The sequence below is a fragment of the Equus quagga genome, chromosome 1 (assembly GCF_021613505.1).
Source record: "Equus quagga isolate Etosha38 chromosome 1, UCLA_HA_Equagga_1.0, whole genome shotgun sequence".
Lineage (NCBI taxonomy): Eukaryota > Metazoa > Chordata > Mammalia > Perissodactyla > Equidae > Equus > Equus quagga.
Window position 1 is genome coordinate 145,482,975 of NC_060267.1, and position 20,862 is coordinate 145,503,836.

The window sequence follows — 20,862 nt, forward strand, 5'->3', positions numbered from 1 at the left end:
CTTTGAAAGGTATAACCAGAGGCATGATATGATCATATTTGCATTTTTAAAAGATTATGTTGGTTACTATGTACGCAGGCAAAACAGAGTATACAGAGTCCAGTTAATAAGCAAGCAGAGAGGCTGGATAAGAAATGGCTGTGGCTTGGTGGTTGGAGCATATGTGGAAAGGAGAGAGAGAGAGAGTCTATGGGTTTCTGATGTGAGCAACTAGGTGCTTGATGGTACCATTTAACAACATAGGGAACAAGAAAGAAGTCAATTTAGATGGAGTTGATATCCAAAAAGAACAAGAAGGTAGTCAGGTCTGGCACAGAAGACAGGTTTGAGTGGAAGTTAAAACCATGAGAGAAGATTAGATTTCCATGAGAGGGGATATAGAAGAGGGCTAGGATAGAACTCCAGAAAGCTCAAATATTTAATGGCCAGAAAGAAAAGATGAAATCACAGATGGAATAGACAAAAAGAGAGGATTTCAAGAAAAATAGAGTGGTCAACTGTGTTGAATCCTGCTGAAAAGTCAAGTAAGTCGAGATCTAAAAGTTTGTCTGGATTTGGCACCCTGAAGGTCATTTACAACTTATAAAAAGCTTTAGTGAAGGGGGCTGGGAGAGACATATTAAAGTGTGTGAAGGAGTAATGACATGTATTAAAGGATGCATTTGTCATGCATGGCCTCTGTGATATTATGTCATCTAGTTAAATCCGATGCTAGGGAACCACAGCATTCCTAAAAAGCCTTAATCAGTCATGAAACTGATGCCCAAATTCTGCTGTCCACTAGGGCTTTACAAATGGCAAAGAATCATCTATATGGATTTTAACACTCTTATTGAATCAAGCTTGCACTTTATCCTTACAAAATCTTTGCCTTACATAAATATACCTGGGCATGTTAAGCCACAGTTTTAAAGATTATTAGAACTCACAGTGCTTGCCAGGTCCCCTCCCCCAAGGATTCTAAAGGTCAATTAGTGATAAATTCTGATATGGTCCTGTTGAATAGGATAAGAATTCTGTTGGGAGAGAGTATTAGGAATAGAAGAAAGGAAGAAGATTCTATACATATTAAATAAAAACTCTTATCCACAGCATGAAACCCCTTCAAATTCTTGAGTCCATTGTGACTTATATTACCTTATTAAACAAACACTTTTATTTTGGGCAGCTGAACCATATTCAAAAGTATTCACACACTAAAGATGCAGGATGAGAAGTAAAGTGGAAACATTATGAATTCTTTATATTGTGTTTAATTGTAAATGATCTGACGTGTTTATTTAGCCTATATACTGAGAGCTGGTAGTGTGGAATTGAAATAGACTAAGTGGCTGTTGGCTATTAAATTGTACGTGTAATGGGAAATATTAAAGTCTATATTGTGCATTTATATGGTACTTGGCTTAAAAAACGCTTTCACATACATTATTCAATTCTCCCAACAACAGTGTCAGATTAGCCGGGCAGATGTCATCGTCTCCAGCTTACAAATCATAGAAGTGAGGATCAGAGAATTCAAAAGACTTGGTTAGTGTCAGAACTCAGGTTTCCTGTCTCTAAGCCCAGTGCTATGTTGAAAAAACCACACTACCTCTCTGGGGTTTGTGAATAATTATAATCAAAGTCTCTAAACTGATTCAATCCACCAACCTGAGTTTCTGGGTCTACGACACTCCCAGATCATGGTATGAGAAGCTTGTTTTCTTCCTTAGTGATGAATTTTTTTTCCCTTATTCTGATCCATTTTCAGTGGTTGAGGGAGATGGTAGGGAGGCAAAGACCCTTGAGAAAGGGATATTTTCCTCCTCTTCAGCTTCATTTGGGTCTCCATTCTTGTGGATAGAGATATTTTGATTAAACCTCCTTTAGATACTTTCTTCCCCAAACTCCCAGATTTCTTTCTTCCTTGAATTACTCCTTTCTTCCACTTTAGCCCCAGAGAAACTCGTTTATTCTCAGCACTTCAGCCTGACACACTCATTCAGCACTACAAACGGAGCAGCTACTCACCAAGCCTCACAGAAAACCAGTCCCATTCAGCTCTCACCCATACCCACAGCTCTTATTCAGCACCACGGACAGCTCAAGGTCATACTTGATACTGCCTTACTCTTTCAGAACCACGAACAGTACGTGCACTTTCCTCCACAATGTAAATACTTTTGCTGTGCCCCATTCCTGGACAACATATTAGCTAGCTATTATCTCTGGATCATTCAGAGGTAAATTACGTTCAGCAAGGATTCCCATAGCCCCATTTTTTTAGCACCAGGGGCAACTCGGGACTATTCAACTTTAAAAATGGCTCAGTGATATTTTTCTGGTGCCATAGGTAGCTGAAGCTCCATCTCTGACTACTGGGCAGAATTGTGGATAACATAGTCTCACTGTTATCATCACAGTTTATTACACTTTCCAAGTGGCATAGATACTTCAAATACTACCTTTTTCCTGGACAGCTTACTCACGTGTCCGGTGCCTTGTTGTTCCAATCAAATGCCTAGCAATGAAAATTTTCAGGGCAATGGACAGCTCAGCTAGACACATGTCAGCATAACCGACTATCTAAAATTCTGACATCTCAGAGACTTCTCTAAGCCTTGACTAGTCTGGCCACACCCACCCAAAAAAGAGACATTTAATTTCATGCTCCCATTAACATGGAGAGTCCAGCAATATTCCCAGTGCTAAAGCTAGCTTGGTTGCTCATTCCATGGACTAGAGAGCTTAACCACACTCTCAGCACCATCCACAGCACAGTTTCACTCAGATTTGTGAATGACTTGGTCACTGTTTCTCAGCACCAGCTCAGTCACACTCTCAATCTCGTGCCATGAAAGATCCAACCACACTCTCAGTCCTAGCGACATCCTGACAACATGCGTGGTGTTCCACCAGGCAGCAAAGTTATGGCAGCAGCTAGTTATCATGGTCCTGTTCTTTGGGTTCCTCTTATAATTAGTTTAGTCATGTTTTCAGTTACACCCATATCCCAACAACCACCCTCTTTCAGCAACTCGAGCAACCTAGTCACATCCTCTCCACTCCATCATACTTATTCACACTCCCCCTGAGTCTTCATGATTAAAACCATTCCAACTACTAGAACGAGGCTCAGCAGTTCTTAAAACTTTTCTTTCTGCTGTTTTTATGACAATGATTTATCCTTGTTCTTCTTTCTCTTTCACTGCAGCATCTCTGTAATGTTCAATGCCTCTTTGCCCCCATATCCCTCCAGATTCCAGCCTTCATTGTTCTCCTCTCACCTTGGAGAACCAATTTCATCCAAATCAGGATGGATTTTAGGACCCCTAAGCCTTAAGTTGTTATTGAACAGAAAACCCATTTTTTTTTTCTAGTAACAGGGAAAGTGGTCAGTTTCTACCTATCCTGGTCTCACAGTTCAGGTACTTGTGCTTTCTCTTCCTTGTATTTCCCAAATTCAATCATGGTGGCAGATGAAAAGCTCTAGCATTGTTCTGTAATTATCTGATACATACCCATTCAAGATCCCTTGAATTTATTCATTGCCTTATTCCACAAATATTTGTTGATCACCTAGTATGTGCCAAGCACTGTTCTCAGTGTTGAGAGTTCAACAGTTAACCAAACAGACACAATCTATACCTTCATGGAGCTAAAACCCTAGCTGAAAGAGCTAGATAATAAACAAATAAAATGTTAATATTAGTTGGTTAAAAGTGCTATGAGGAAAAATGAAGAGGGATGAGGGATAGAGAGAGGCCAGAGGCTGTTGTTTGGGAAAGGATGGTCACAGGAGGCTTCCCCAACATAGTGACATTTAAATGAGTGCTGTGGTTTATAAATGGGAAGTGAATACCAAGCAGAGCAAAGAGCGTGTCAAAAACCTTGAGGAAAGAGTGTGCTTGGAGTGTCCAAGAAATAGCAAGCTGGTCTGTGGGAAGGGGTTCCAGTGGTTAATAGATAGAATGATATGAGGTGAGCTCAGAGATGAACTTCAGAGAATGTTTTTAAAGAAGCACTCTGATTGCTGTAAAAAGTATAGCCTGCAAGAATTTGAGAGAATGCTAGCAGTGAGACATGTTGAGAAGTCATAATAGGAGGCCAGACAAGAGATAACAATGAATTGGACTATGGCAGTAGCAGTGGAGGTGGGTGGTAGTGGTTTAGATTATGGTGGCAGCAGTGGCTGTGACGAGAATGCTTCAGAAGCAGGGTCATTAGAATTTTCTGAGGGACTGCACCTGAGATTTGATATAGAGAAGTAATGGATAATTCCAAAGTTTCAAGACTTGGGGTCTGAGCCACTGGAAGGATGAAGTTTCAATTTATTGAAACAAGGATGACTAAGGAAACAGCACATTTGGGGTAAAGAAATCAATACTTAGGCTTTATAACATCTATCAGACATCCACGTTAGGGGTGATGAGAGGACAGTTGAATATAACAATTTAGAATGTAGGTGAAAGGCCCAGGCTGGAGATATAAATTTAGATTTATGTTTCAAATGTTACTCCAGACTACCCATGTTGTCATCATAACTTCAGTGTTTTTCTTCTCTGGAAAGTGTCTGTCTGGGAAGCTGGCTAGAAAAGTTGGCTGAGACTCAGAGCTACATTTAAGCTCCAAAAGGTTGTGGATCTATAGCTTATTTACTGCTGTATCCCCAGAGTCTAAAACAATATCTGGAATAAAGGAGGAAGATTTGAGGGAGAAAGAGGCATAAAGGAGGACCTTAAGTTTCCACCTTTGAAAAATGGCTATGCAATTTATTGAGATAAGGACCATAGGAGGAGGAGAAGTTGGGGTGGAGAACAGATGAAGAGAATATGGGAGACAATAATTTTGAGATGTCTATGGAGCTCTCAATGGGATATGTCCAAAGGCATCAGATTAGCTGGTCTGGAGCTCAGAAGAAAAGTCCAGATTTAGGAGTCACATGAATGAAAATGATAATACTGGTTGTATATAGTAGACGAGAGCAACCATGAGAAGCATGAGAAAGTGCTATCCTAAATGGGGTGAGGGCTGATATTTTTATCTACTAATCAGGCTCTGGAAAAACTAGAATTACCTATTTGCCCACATCGGATCTGCCATACAGAGCCAAATGCTACATTAGTGAGGAAAGTCCTCTATTGGATTCTTAAGAACCTCAGTGAGCTATACAAGACAAAGAAGCTATTCTCTGAGGCCCCTGGAAACCTCACCAAATCTGAATGCATTCAGACCAGCTCACGTATCTCTCAAGCCCCAGAACCCTCCAGTGATGCCCCAGTCAGTGGGATTCCAGAACTACTCTAGCCAGACAGACCTACGCCAGCAATGGAAGAGCAGTGGATCTGGAATCAAAAGACTCAGAGACAGTTTGTTTAGTCCATTAACACCTCTGTAATCTATGGTGAGCACAGACCCTCACTGATTCTTAGTTCTCTTATATGTAAGAAAATACTTGTACCTACTCCACAGGATTTCTGTGGGGATTAAAAGAGATAATCATGCATTATGCCCACTGTTGATGTTGCTGTGGATTGAGGATTTAAGTAGTTCTTCTCATGAGGCTCAGTCTTCTTTGTGATCAATTCACTTTTGCTGCACAATCAAAGAAACATTTTTCCTACTAAGAACAACAGAAGCTAGGAGAAGGGACCCTCTGTCCTGCCCTGCCATTGTAATCTCAGGGAGACCATCATTTGCACCCTTATACACATCCACCTGGATCATAGGTCTTGACCAAAGACCAATCAAAGCTATTTCCATTATCAGTGAAGTGACAAATGTGAAACACCAAATTGAAACATCCATTCAATTACCTTTAGTTGACTGTGTTTCTTCTTAGAAACTGCTCACTTGTTAGAGCTCATAGAGGGTGCATAAGATGGCTCTGTGGCCCATCAAGAGGAAACCCAGTAGTCCAGCAGCTCCTCTTGTAACCTAGAAACCTCAGACACAGGATAAATGCCATCGGAAGCTTAATCCTCAGAAATGACCAAATCCCACTCTTTGTTCCCATCCTCTGAGTGTAAGCTCTTTAAAGTTTCCAGCCAGCAGTTGCCCTAACTCTGACAAAAGGAGGAAGGTGGTCCCAAGGACAGCCCCACAAAAACCTCTGAGGAGTCAGAGTTTCTTGGGAAGGTAACTCAACAAGAACACCCCACCACTTGGTGCCAGGTCACTTCTTCCTTAACACACCCAATTCTGGCTTCTGACCTGCCTCCAGAATCCAGGACTTTCATCCAAGTTCCAGAGTTGTGGGAGTAGGTCATCAGATCCTCCTCTGATCCTGTAACTCTGACCTGTTCTCCATCTCACATCCACAGTTGCAGAGGCTTTCAGCGCCTCTCGAAGGCAGAATGCCTTCAACAGCTTCAGCTATAAGTTTAGAAAATCCACCTTCCTAAGCCTCCTCAGACCTATTGAATGAGAATCTTTGTGGGTGGGGTCCAGGAATCTGTATCTTAACTCGTTCCCCCTGTGACAGTGATGCAGCTGGTCTAGCACCAGGCTGTGGTCTGGCATTTGAAGATCACTGTAGAACTAGAACAGGTGGGAAAACTACATTATTCACAGAGCCAGTGGTTGTTGCAGAGAACTAAGAGGATAGATGCCTATTGTAGGAGCTTCAGATCCAGCTTCCCTACAGTAAATAGGGAAAATGCTACATAGATACTGCTCTTCCCATCTGTGACGGCCAGCCATCCTGTTTACTTCCAAAATAGCCCTAGAGGTGGCAGGCTTCCTGAGAACATTTCATCCAACAGAAATCCTAGAGAGTCATTGGAGTGCCTTCCAGGTTTTGCATGGACCATGGTGGACCAGGATCCCAGAGACCCAGTGTGGCAGCATTAGAGACCATGTGTTAGGTCAGGATTTTGCAAACTTATGGGACCAGAGAACAATTTTAAAATCGTCGTCCTGCACTATTAAGTCTTCAAAGGGCTTTAGGAGATGCAGGTGCACTCAGATCCAAATAAACAGCGAAAATGGGTTCACGAATCAAACAGCTGAAGAAATGTTCAAAATCTTATTCATACAATCTTTTTAAAAAAAAAAAAAAGTTAGAAGAAAAAGCACCCAATTAGAAAAACTAAATAATTTATTTTATTAACAACCAAAAAATTACAAATATACTGCCAAGCTGTAGAGGATCAAGCAGGCAGCACATTCTCAGTTAGCAAGTGCAGCCATGTGCTCAAGGAGCTGGGCCTTCCCTATCTTCCTGTCACATCCAGGAATGGCTGTCACTTCTTAAAAGCATTTCATTACATGATAAAAAGAACAATAAAGCATATTACCATCTTCCATACTTTTTAACAGATGCATTTTAATGGGAGAAATTCTACTAGCATTGTTTTTTCCACAGACCACCTGTTTACAGTGCACTAAAGTTCTGTGGAATGTAGAAATGCAGGGTTAGAGAAGTCCTCTCTGAAGGCTTTGAGCCCAGACCCCTATGACTGATCATACAGTAAGAATGATAGGGGCTGTGGTGAGAGAAGTTTCTGCAGGGCTGGGGCTGGCTCATGGGAGCTGGAGGCAGAGAGAGACCTCACTACAGAGAAGAAAGTACTGGCCCTGTCGCTAATCTCCTCTGTCCATCATGGAGGTTAGTATTCCTGGAGCTTAACCTTCCTGCAGAAAGTCCTGCAGCCTCTGGATGACATGGGCTCTTTAGAGGAGCAATAGAGAAGGGTCCTCTCATACTTGACATTAAGAGGGCAGAGGGAACCAAATAGGCCTGTTGGCTCATCTTGAGAGAGCTGCATGTCCACCAAACAGGGAGCCTTGCTTAGCAGGGACAGCTACTGGGCTGGAGGGAATATAACTGCAAAATACTCAAGAGAACTATTTAAAAGCCAAGGCTGAGCTTGGAGATGAGGGAGAATAGAAGTTTCTTGTATCAGCTCCTCCCATCAATCCAAGAAGTGAATCCTAGGCCCAGGCTAATCCTGCAACACATAGGTCCAAGATGATTGCTTCACAAGGGACACGCCTTCCTTACTCCATTCAAATGGACCCAGAAATAAGGATTCCCAGTTAGGTCTGTAAGCAGCTGCACAACAGACCAGGAGTGTAGCAGCAGTCGCTATCTGCATCTTGCCCATATCCCCCAGGGGCCCAGAGTTTACCTGCAGACACTTTCCTTATATGTTGGCTTCCTGCATCTCTCTCTGCCTAGGGTTTCTCTGGTTACTGCTGTAAATTCTATAGAGTTAACATTCTTGGAGTCACTCGCAACTGCTGAGGGGCAGGACTGCTAGATAAAACCTCAGTATCCTTATCCTTCAGTGAAACAATTCTGAGCCCTGGTTGCCCACAAGAGTAATCTGATCATAAAAATACTATTGGCTTTCTTCTTTCTATCTTACTTTTTCATCTTCTCTGAGTTTCCTGAAATTAGCTCTCAAATAAACTACTTGCACCCGAATGTTTATCTCAGGGGGCCACGTAAAATCACTGGGCAATAGATGGAAAGAGAGAGACCACTTTGATCAAGGGACCAAATGCCAGAGCTCTCTCCTGGTTTGAAAGTCTTGGGAGAAGGACTGGGCCCTTGTACCTACACTACATCACTACAAATTCCCACCTGTGAGCATAGTCTCCCCCCCCCCCCCCCCCACCCCCAGCTCTGAGAACAACCATGTCCTTGGCCAAAGGGATTTATGGTGGCCCAGCAGAATTATCATGGGCACTTGGCGTCAAGTCAGCCTTGTGGCTGAGCCAGCTTTGACTTCAAGCTCCAGTTACAGCACCTATAATTCTGGTTTAGTCCTATGCTCAGTTCTAAACATTGCATTCCAGTCACAGGGAGTCCTTGTGTTGTTCCTCTGTAACTGAGTCCTGGGACTCAAATTTGATTCCAACATATGAGCAGCTCTTCTCCTCTGGACAAAGAAGAGAAAGTTAACTTAGCTCTTGTTCCTCAGAAGGAAAGAATTAAAGACACTGATTGGATTCAATCAAGTCAACAGTGTTTGAGTGACCATTGCATAAAAACATCATTTAATCAGGACATGGGCACACAGAATATACAAGTTCTGAGATAGAAGACAGATGTTTAATCCTGTAAACTAGGTAAACTTTGAAAAGTTCCCTAAGAGATAGACCAAGGACAAATGGTCAGAAGGCAGAGAAATGGGAAGGATGCAGAGTAAGTTTCCAGGAGAAAGTCATGGAGGGCCTTAGGAACAGGGGTGGTATCAGAGGGGTGAGGGCTCCTCCGTGGACCACAGTACACAGGAGAACTGGTGACAGCAAGCCGAGTCTCTGGCATAGCAGTAACAGTTTCAATAGCTGTCCCTGCCACCATCTGCTTGACTTTGGGGTCTTCTAGTCTAAAAAAGTCATTAGACTCAATAATCTCTTTGGTTCCTTATATTTCTACAATTGGATTTGTGATTTTTGCTGCGCTTTTCCTGACAAAATGTTCTTTAGTTTTTCAGTTTCTGAAAACTTTGCAGTTACCACTATTCATTTGACAAATATCTATTAAGTGTCTACTAAATGCCAGGCAGGCACTGTACCAGCTCCTGGAGAATCAACACTGAACAGGACAGATGTGTTCCCGGCTCTTCCTGAGCTTACAATCTAGTGAGAGAAATAGAGAAGCAAATAGCAGGTACAAATCAGAGGTTTATGGGGGGAAATGCAGTGAATTATGGGAGCATAAAATTATAATCCTAACATAGACTTCACATAGGGTCAGAAATGGAGGATTTAAAGAATGAGAAGGGGTTAGTCAGGCAAAGCAAGGTGAGACAATAATTTCAGGCAAAGGAAATTGGACCTGAAAAGGCCTTAAGATGAAAAAGAATGGGTCATATTCAAGGGGAAACTAATAAAAATGATATGGCTGGCAATGACAGTACTGAAGAGGTAAGCACACAGTTTGGGTTGTCTTGAGTGCTGTGGGGCACTTTAGAAGGATTTTAAATAAGGATATAATGTAACCAGATTTGCATTTTAGAAACATCATTTGGTTATAGTTGGGGGATAGGTTAGAAAGGACTTAAGGGGAAGCAAAAGGACAAATAAGAAGTCATTGAGATGACAGAGACTGGACTACTGGTATGAAGGCGAGGTTAAAGAGACATGGAGAGAAGATACTAAGGAGATGGAATCAATAGCACTGAATGTCTGATTGGATGTGGGCATGAAATAGAAAGGACATAACTATGATACTCAAGCTTTGGGCAGGCACAGAAATAGGCTCTTTGGGCCCATTCACAGAGGGAGAGAGCCTTAGAGGACAGGCAGGTATTAGAAAGGGGTGGAGAGATGATAGTGAGTTCAGTTTGGGGCATGTTGAGTTTGAAGTGCCCATTAGACATTCAAGTGGAGACGCCAAATTAGGGTTGGAGCCCCAAGGACATAGTGAGATCTGGAGATAAACACTCAAGAGTAATCTACATATAGATGAGAATTGAAACCATAGGAATAGATGAGATGCTCTGAGGAGACTGTATCAGACAGACCCAGGAGTGGGTACCTGTCCTGCCACTTATTAGTAATGTGATCTTGGAAAAGTTAACCTTGCCACCCTGGTTTCTCATCTAAATATTAGAGATAATACCTCGTAGGGTACAGTGATGGTTAACGTTATAATGCGTGCAGATTGCTTAGTCGAGAGTCTGGAACACAGTGGAATCTCTGTAAAAGCTAGTATTATCAGTGCTGTTGATGTTATTACTATTGTCATTACTCAAAAATTTAAAAAGCACAACATAGAGCCCCAAGATTCACAATCATGTATGGGAGAAACTGAGGAAGAACAGATTGAGAAGGAGCAGACAGAAACTTAGGAAAACCAAGAGAATATGCCACAGCAGTTGAGGAGAGACCATGTTTCAAGAAGGAGGAAGTGATCAAAATGGCCATTAGATAATAACTGAAAAGGTTCCTCTGAATTTAGCCATAAGAAGATTTATGGTGTTCTTGCAAGGAGGCATTTTGGTGAGGTAGTGGACACAGAAGCCCAGCTGCTAGGACTGAAGAGTGACCAGAGACAGTGAGTGGAAGTGAGTCCTTTATGAAACTCAGCAGAGAATGTGAGGAGAGAGGAAGATCTGGATGACCTGCGTATCGAGTAAAGTTTTTAAAGTTGAAGGAGACTTGAGAATCCCTAAATGCGGATAGAAAGGAGCCAGTAGACAAGTAGGGAGAGAGAAATGAGGTAGTGAGGCATTAAGATCCAAAGCAGAAGGAAAAGGTTGGCCTTAACCAAGACGAAGGAAGATATCCTCCCTGTTGTGATAGGAGGGAGGGAGGGATGGAGGGCATAGATGCAGGTAGGTTGGAGATTTGGGGGTATGCAATTGAAAGAATACTGTTTTCTTCATGAAGTAGGAAACATGGTCACTGTCTTACTGCAAAGGGAAATAGAGAATAGCCAGAAAAGATGAAGGGTATGTGAACAATCAGACTAGAATAAACTGCTGCCTGCGGAAACCACATGGTTCCCAAGAGGCATTGATGTTCTCCATCACCCCTCAGCATTCCAGATTCAGAGAAACCAGAATTAGACTCATCTAGATTGACTTAGACTTGGAATTTAGGATCAGGATGAGAGAGCGGTCAAAATGGCAGACCACAAGATCTGATCTTAATATGGAGAGAAGTGTTCAGCCATGGACAAAGAGAAAGCAGCCTGGGGGTCCAAATGAAGCTCAGAGAGGGGAAGAAATGTTGAAAATGTCAATAAATAAAAGGTTGTGGTCAGAAAGTAGGATGAGACTCAAGATAAAGTAGGACATGAGCCGAAGTCTTTGATGGATGCAGGAGAGCGCCTGTTGTTCAGTGGTCATGGGAAAGAGGGAAGAGGGCAGTATGACTAAATCTGGTGGTGGAGATGGTGGTGTTACAAAAAGACAAAGGAGAAATGACTTAGAAGCTCATGGAGAGCATAGACACACCCTAGCCTGAAGTACCTGCAGTAGGATGGAATAAACAGCCTCCCCTAAAAGTGCTGAGGAGCAGTGGGGTCTTGGGGGAGCTCAGCTTGAGTCAAGGAAGGAACTGGAGAGGGGGGTGCTGGAGCTCTTCTAGAAAGGTGGGAGGGACGGGATGGAGAGGGCCAGTGGGCAGGCTGTTACCTCTCCGTGGTTATGTCCATTGTCATAAAAGTATAAATTCTCCTTGAAGAAGAATGAGAAGATGGAATTCCCCTTTGGGTCCCTGGGAACTAACAACTTCCGTCGATTCACTCCGGAGTCCCTGGCGGAGACTGAAAAGCGAATTGCTGCCAAGCAGGCAGCAGAGAAAGCCAAGGATAAGCACAGGGAGCAGAAGGACCCAGAAGAGAAGCCTCGGCCCCAGCTAGACTTGAAAGCCTGCAACAAGCTGCCCCAGTTCTATGGTGAGCTCCCGCCAGAGCTGGTTGGGGAGCCGCTGGAGGATCTGGACCCCTTCTACAGCACACACCGGGTAAGGGCTACTGGCTGGAAGGGCTTTTCTCAGTTCTGAGAGAGGAAACCTCTATCCCACCAAGCCCAGGGAGTCCCCCTGCACCCTGGGTGATGTGGTTGTCAGCTAGACTCATTAATGAAAAATATCTCTAACTCACCTCCTTGATGCTCTGTTTGAATCTTTATAGTATTTATGGTAGAGGCTAATTAAACCTAAATCCTCCAAAGCAGTGACAACTGGTGTGGAGTTTTCAGAGGAAGTGTGCTGTTCCCTTGGATGAGCTCTGGCCTAGGATGTCCAGAGGTGTGGGCTCTCTTTGCAAGTGGAGAGCAGAGATCTTGGTGTCAGGGTGGGGGGTAGACAGAAGAGAAGGGGATCAGAAGAACAGAAATCAGGATGATTTAAACTAGTGGTCCTCAAAGTACGATCTTGGAAGCCCCAGGGTTCCCAAAATCCTTTCACTGGGTTCAAGAGGTCAAAAGTATTTTATAGCAATACTTAGATGTCATTTGTCTTTTTCACTCATACTCTTTTGTGAACATACAATAGTGAATGTAGAGGCTATTGATGGGGGATGACATCCTCAGTCTAACAGCTACTAAAAGGTATGCTTGTATATTCTTGTTTTAAAATCTCCTATGTTTTAAATTTCTAATATTATATATACATATGTAAATATACACACATGCACATGCAAACACACACATATGGTATAAGCAAAAGGGTATGAACATTAACCAAAGCTTTTTGGGGTCCTCAATAAGTTTTGAAAGTATAAAAGGGTCCTGAAATTAAAAAGTTTGAGGACCACTAGTCTAAACAAGAGCTGTTTTGTGACAATTACCCTGTTGGTATTGCATCTTAGATGTTCTCACAGCCAAAGAAACGGTGTGTGCATGTCTGGGAGTTGGGAGGGGCAGGAATCAGCCATCTGAAATACGGTTTTTAGAGAAAATAAAAAGCACAGCAATGTCCTTCTCCCTCCTCTCGCCTGACAAAAACTCTCACCCTCCCAGGAGGAACCAGCAGAGGGTTTAAAAGGGGGAGACCAGGAGGTGAAGAGCAGAAGGAACATTACAGAGCCGGGGATGGTCCACTAATCAGAAGAGGAATCCATACAACCAGAACTCCATCCTCCTGCTACCAGAATCCTCACCCTGGGCATGATGCATCTTACCAGCCCGAGGGTCAGCTGCCTGTCCATCGGGCACTCTCAGTGGGCTCATCTTGATGCACAGTCAGCCACAGACCCTGGGGTCTTGCTAGGAGGGTGAGGATATGATCCTCCCTAACTCTCTGCCGGTCCATTTGGCTCTTACTGACCTGAGATTATACCACTCATGCTCAAAAACAAGGTTGTGTGAGGATGTGTGTTTCTCACTGGAGGTCCACCTTCTCTTTTGTTTTGTTTTAGACATTTATGGTGCTGAACAAAGGGAGGACCATTTCCCGGTTTAGTGCCACTCGGGCCCTGTGGTTATTCAGTCCTTTCAACCTGATCAGAAAAACAGCCATCAAAGTGTCTGTCCACTCATATCCTTTGCACGGTTGCTTCTTCCACATGTTAGAAACAAGCCTTGCCCATGTGTCCAGTGCCTTCTTCACAGGTTAGCAGTAGAGCCTTCCTCCAACTGAATCCTGAAAAAAGGGATCACTAAATTGAAAAAAGTGTTTGTGGTTTTAATGTGGCCAACATCCCAAAACAGTCCCAAGACAGAAAAGGTGTTCATGCAACCCACAGTGGGTTTAGGTTCATCTAGACTAGACTGGAAACACCTGTGCATGCATAACTTGAAAAATGTCCTCTTTATGAGGGGAGCTTTGCTGAAGCACTCAGGCACATTCTTACCATATGTGGCCTGCTCTTCCCAAAACATAATAACTGGTAAAGGGGCCCCAAGTCTTCTTTGGGCAGATGAGACAGGTATGGGTTGTTACTCTGTGCCATAGCCATCCTGGGGAGTGGCTGCTTATTTGGCAAAAGAGCAGCATCTCCCAGAGGACAAAGAAAACAGACCTTGATGGGCAGAGCATAGGTTGTCCCAACAGGATCACATTGGTCATGGTGCACTGCCAATGTCACAAGTTACCCCAAAACTACTAGCAGGTTAAAAATGTCAACAGTCCGAGACTCACATCATTGGGAAATGTAGTAATGATTAGAGACACATTGGCCAAATGTCCATATTATATTAGTTGCTTTAGGTAGCTTCAGAAGCTGCCTTCAGTTTTTGTTTTTGTTTTCTTTCAAGGCAAGCCAAAGTAGGACAAAAAAAGAGACTTTGGCTTGGTTTCCAAGGATCTTCCTTGATGACTGTCCAAACTGGAAATTCCTAATGACAAATTCAGCCCTGGCTTCCAGGAGGTTGATTTGCAAGAACAGCCTTGCCTCAGCTGCCTGGCAGACGGGAGCCAGCCTCTCCCTAGGAGGCTCCAGTAAAAGGAGCCCTCTCCCCCGACACTGGGGCAGCTTATCAGATAGCTGGACAGCACTCAGTGAGCTGTAGCCCTGCCACAGGGTCATCTCAACATGAAATGCTTATTGTAGTTGCACTACATTTTCTCTTTACATGTTTTATCTTTATGGCCAACCAGTTGGAATTCTATTTTCTTATTTCAGTCTTGGATTTTCTGATTCTATAGAAGGATATTTAATGATAATAGTGGGCAACCATTTGCTACTACCTCTTGAGCATCAACAGTGTCATAGGTACAGAAACCCTTGAAGAAGGGATTAGCATTCCCACTTTACAGATGATGAAACTGACGCTCAGAGGCATCCAGTAAATTGTCCAAGGTCACACAGCCAGTTAGGAGGTCCAGCCTGTATCCTGCTTAGAGCAGTGTCAGCAGTAAGGGAGTAGACAGTTAATGGAAATGAATTAGGGTAACTTATTTTCTCAGTATGTCATCTCTACTTGGGTGTTTTAAAAATATACATGTATACACAATTACATAAAATTGCAAATAAAGAAAAACAGCAAATACACAAATTCCTCTCTGTGCATCCCAGTTGAACAATATCTAGATAAGTCAGAAACAGCTAATTAGAAATAAAATTCCTTTGAAGAATCAAGTGACCAGTGAATATTCTTTTCATCTTGAGATTTGATGAGTAAATAATTGCCTGTTCAAGTTCCCGCTGGACAGAAAAGCTGTTGAGGGTCTTCTTCTCACAAAAGTCTGCATTTATATATTTAAATCTCATGAACTTGGTAGCTCCAGCCCCAAAGATATTCTTCAAGGTATGGAATTTTCAATGTCTTATTATTAACATTTCACCAAAATTATAATTCTAATCAAATTTGCTATGAATGTTTTCACAAGTAATATTATACATAATATATCATATTACTTTTAAAGGTTTGTAGAGTTGGAGATATGATTTTAATTTAATCCTTGGGTTAACATTTCGCCCCCATGTGAACAAATGTCTTAATTTAATTGCAAGTCAATCGGAAAATGTGGTTTAATTAGTAGAATTTCCCTTTTCAAAATAGATGTGTTCCTAAGTAACTGTAAAACAGGGCACATTAAAGGCATTTAGAGAAAACTAAAATAGATTTAAATACTTCTGCTCAAATTGAAATTATGAAAGATGAGTGGTTTACACTCTCTATAGGTCAAGTTTATCTTCAGGCTTCGTTTTTCTTTAGGAAGTAATTGTTAAGTAATTTCCCAGATAGTCCTGAGAAAAATGTCTAATGGAAGAAATTTATCTTTGGATTTTCCCCACCAACATTTCTTCCTATCTCTTTACCTCCTTCTACTCACCTTCCTTTTCAACGTCTCTTTCCCCTTCTGGTAATCCCTTTGCCCAATCTCTCCTCCAAGATTCTCCTCTCTGGCTGTTCAGAGTTCTCCGCTGCAGCCTAATCCTATTTGGAATTTTCTTTTTGAGCCAGTACTTCACTTCCCTGTGTTGCCTCCACCATTCCTGGCCGGAAGTCCATTTCCTCAGTGTGACTGATCTCAGCTAAGTTAGGAAAGCAATCTGACTCAATGAATGCCCGCGAAAGCTGATAGCCCCCTCTTCATCTCTAACTCCTAGGAGTATTCTGTCTTTTAGGATAAAAGAGATATTTGCTGGATGAAATGTCAGGCCATATTGTATAATGAAATGAAAGCTTCTGGTCAGAAGGACATTTTGGAAAATGGATTCTGTTTCCTTCCGTCTTACTCAGGGTTCTATTATCAGACGATCTGAGTTCACATCTCAGCACTGTGGTGGACTAGCTGTATGACCTTGGAAAAATTATTTAAGCTTTGTCAGCCTGTTGTCTTAGCTTCAAGATGTGGATAATAATATCCACCTGCAGGTTGGTTGCATTAGAAATAATGCGGATGAAGTACTCAGCCCAGGGGAGGCACTCGGCAAATGTTAGTGGTTATTGTATGTCAAGACCATAAAGCTGATCCTAGCTGAGAGTTACGAATTTAATCATTCAGCGTCAAGGTGATCATAGATGACATCAAGGAAACATGGTGACTCTTAGCTTTTCCTTAACACAGGCCTTCTCAGGTGGTTCAGTTTATTTATCATGGTCACGATTGTGATCAATTGTGTGTTCATGACCCAAACTGAATTTCCAGAGAGACTCGAGTGAGTAGATTTGCTGTCATTTTTGTGCCTTCTCTTTTTGCCCTCTTCTTCCCTTTCCTTCACTTGGTGGCTTTTTTCTTTTATTTATCCTCCTGGGTCTCGTCTGGGTAATATGGAATCCTACTGTCTATCTGACTTTGTAATGGTTAGATATCGTCTTCTCTGGGGACTTTGTTTCATAAACATATATATGATTTGCAGCTTTGAAGAGCTATAGATTAGTGGTTCTCAACCTTGGTTGTGCATTGGAATCCCCCTGGGGAGATTTTTTTAAGTATTGATGCTTGGGTCTCAGTCCCAGAGGGTCTGATTTCATTGGTCTGGGGTGGCCTGGGAAGATGAGCCCCTCCCGCCACACACACATTCACCTACTAGGCGCACACATGACTGATGTTTAGGGAAGAGAGGCAGGAGCAAAACTGAAACAGAATTGAGAACAAATGGTTCTGGAACATATTCAGAAAATAATCCATGAATGAAGCTGTTTAAGTTGTCATGGCCCGTATACTTCAAAGTGACCTTAATATTTCTGAGATTATTCTACCTCCTTGGTTAACAGATGGAATCTCTGTAGTTTCAGATTGTGGGGCCTTTCTAAAAACATCTGCACCAACACGTGCGGAAGCGGTTTCCCCCCAGCACAAGCCTGACACACCTTCAGTGTAACAACAGGAGCTCTGTAGAGCTTTCTCTTTTTTCAATTTTTCAATTTCTTTTGCTGGCTATAACATTAATACATGCACCATAGAAAGTATGTTTCATTTCTATTAATAAATTAAAGAATAAAAATCATACGGCCAACTTGATGCTGAAAAATCATTTGATAAAGTTTAATACCTGTTCATGATTAAAAACTCTTCGAAGAAGTAACAGAAGGGAATTGCTGTACTCTGATAAAGGGAAACCACCTTAAAGAAAGCAGCAAACTTCGTACTTACTTGTGAAACATGGCAGGCTTTCTCTTTGAGATAAGAAGAAAAAAAACGCAAAGATGTCTGTTTCATCAGTTCTATTCAGCTTCATAAAGGAGATCCTAGACAGTGTAGTAAGGCAAGAAAAAGAAATAAAAGGTGTAACAAGAAAAAAGAAGTACCAAAGACGTCATGATTTACAGGTAATATGATTGTATGCATAAAATAGCTGATATAATCTAGAGATAAGCTATCAGAATTGATAAGAGAGTACAGCAAGGTAGCTGGGTCCAAATTAATATACATAAATCAATTATGTATATATATATATATACTCACAATAAGCAGAAAATAAAACAATTTTTAAAAGTACCATTTACACTGTCATTTTAAAATAGCAAATATCTAGACATAAGATTATCAAAATATGAATAAGATCTTTACAAAGAAAATTATAAACAATATTGAGTAATATTACAGACAATCCAATAAATGGAGCTATATATTATATTCCTGGATTCAAAGTCACAATAGTGTAAGACTCCCCAAAAAAGTAATAAATTTAATGTGATCCCAATCAAAATCCCAACAGGCCCTTTTTTAATTACTTGACAAACTGATTCTAAGATTTATATGAAAATTCAAAGAGCAAATTATAGCCAAGACATTTTTGAGGATGAAAAGTAAGGTGGGAGAAGAGAACTCACTCTACCGAATATCAAGATTTACTACAAAGCTCTAAATAGAAACTGCGTGCCATTGGAGTAAGATTAGTCAGAAGAGCGGAACAGATTAGGTGGCCCATAAACAGGCCAACGCACATACAGACATTGAATTTGTGGCACAGGTGGTTCTGTGGGACAGTGGGGAAAGGAAAGTTTTCAGTGAATGATGCTGAAGAATTAAGAATCCCAATAGATAGAGCCGGCCCCGTGGCAGAGTGATTAAGTTGACACACTCCGCTTCAGTTGCCCAGGGTGTCGTGGGTTCAGATCCTGGGCACAGGCATGGCACCACTCATCAGGCCATGCTGAGGTGGCATCCCACATGCCACAACTAGAAGGACCCACAACTAAAATATGCAACTATGTACTGGGGGGCTTTGGGGAGAAAAACGAAAAATAAAATCTTAAAAAAAAAAAAGAATCCCAACAGAAAAATTACATTGAATCACATGGTATATAAAGAAGATGATATAACAAATAAAGTAAATAGATTTGAGAAAAGTATGAACACACAATACTATTTATTTATAAAATGTTTTTATAATGTTTGTACTTTTGATTTAAGAGAAAAGTGTTTTTTCTGTTCATTTTTTTAAATTTGTGCTTTTTAATAAAACATTTTTGAATTGTAGTAAAATACAAAAAAAGAAAAATTACAATGAAGACTCAACTTTACACCAAACACAAGAATCAAGTCTAGGTGGATTAGGATCTAAATTTCTTGGTGAAAGACAAAGACATAAAGCTTTTAGAAGGAAAAACACACACCCACACACACAGAGAAGAATATCTTCGCGACTTCAGGTTCTGGAAAGATTTATTACATATGACACAGAAGAACTAACCACAGAGGAAAAAACTCGACACATTTTAGTACACCAGAATTAAGAATATCTGTTCATCAAAAGACAACTTTACGAGCCTGAAAAAGCAAGCCTCCTGAGTGGAAGATATTTGCAACACATAGACCTAAAAAGTGTTTATACCCAGAATAATGAGCCCCTACAAATCAGTTAGAAATATGTCAGAGCAACCAATTTTAAAATGAGCAAAAAATTTAAATGGATATTTCACAAAAGTAGAAATCCAAATGATCAATAAACATATGAAAATATTCTTAACTTTTTTCTTGATCAAGGAAATATGAATTAAAATCACACTGAGAGATTATCATATACTCACCAGATGAGGAAAATTTTAAATTGTGACAATGCCAAGTATTGAGAATGACATGGAGCAACAGAAACTCATGTACTGCTGGTGGGAATATGAACTTGTGTCACCTTTTTGTAAAGCAGTGGGTGTTACCAAATATAGGTGAGGACACAGAGACTGTGATCCTCTAATTATCCTCTTATATGTCATTGTACATACATTCAACAGAAATATGCACTTATGGACACCAGCATATAGCTACAAGGAAGTTTATGAACATTGCCCATAAAAGGCAAAAATTGGAAACAACCCAGATGTCTATAAATTTTCGAGTACCTTAAATATCTCAGTTATATCCTTAAAATGGGATAATGTACAGCAAGGAAAATGAATAAACTATAGCTCCACACAAGAAGGATGAGTCTTAAGAGAATATAATATTGAACAAAAACGCCAGACACAAAACATTACGTAAGTATGATTCCATTTATACAAAATTCAGAAACAAGCAAAACTTAACTATTTTGTTTAGGGATGTATACTTACGAGATAAAAATATAAATAAAAAGGGCAAGAAAAAAATACCCCAAATTAGGATAGTAGTGACCTCTAGGGCTTGTGGGGTGCTCAAAATATTCCATGGTGTGAGTATTTGTCACATAGCTGCTACGGACCAAATTGTGTCCCCCTAAAATTCATATGTTGAAGCCCTAAACCTTCATGTGACTATATTGAAGAGACCTTCAAGGAGATAATGAAGGTTAAATGAGGTCATAACACATGCATGTTGGATATCATAACAAAAAGCTTAAAAACAAAGTAATTTTAAAAATAAATGACCACTGCATAAAATGAATAATACTAAAAAGTATAAATCAGAAGATAATAACTAAGCATAGATCACTGTTAGCATTTTAGCTTATTGTTCTTTTCCCTCTTTTTATACCATAACTGAGATCATGTAGCATGTACGATTTCTATCCTTCTTTTGAACTTTTAATGCAAAGCATTTTCTCTCAAAAGTAAGAGTTATTTGGGGAGTCTGGTTAAATATGGAAGATAGCGCAAATACATCTTACCC

At 41.0% G+C, this 20,862-nt stretch overlaps 1 protein-coding gene across 1 annotated transcript in view; it reads left to right on the forward strand.

Annotated features, from left to right (window-relative positions):
- Positions 1–12,135: 12,135 nt before the first annotated feature.
- The window catches only part of SCN10A (sodium voltage-gated channel alpha subunit 10), an 89,541-nt gene continuing 80,814 nt past the window's right edge, over positions 12,136–20,862 (forward strand). The window contains exons 1-3 of the mRNA XM_046677233.1: positions 12,136–12,405; positions 13,802–13,934; positions 16,900–16,990. Of these exons, the coding sequence (XP_046533189.1) occupies positions 12,136–12,405; positions 13,802–13,934; positions 16,900–16,990 (494 nt within the window). The remainder of the gene's footprint in view (positions 12,406–13,801; positions 13,935–16,899; positions 16,991–20,862) is intronic.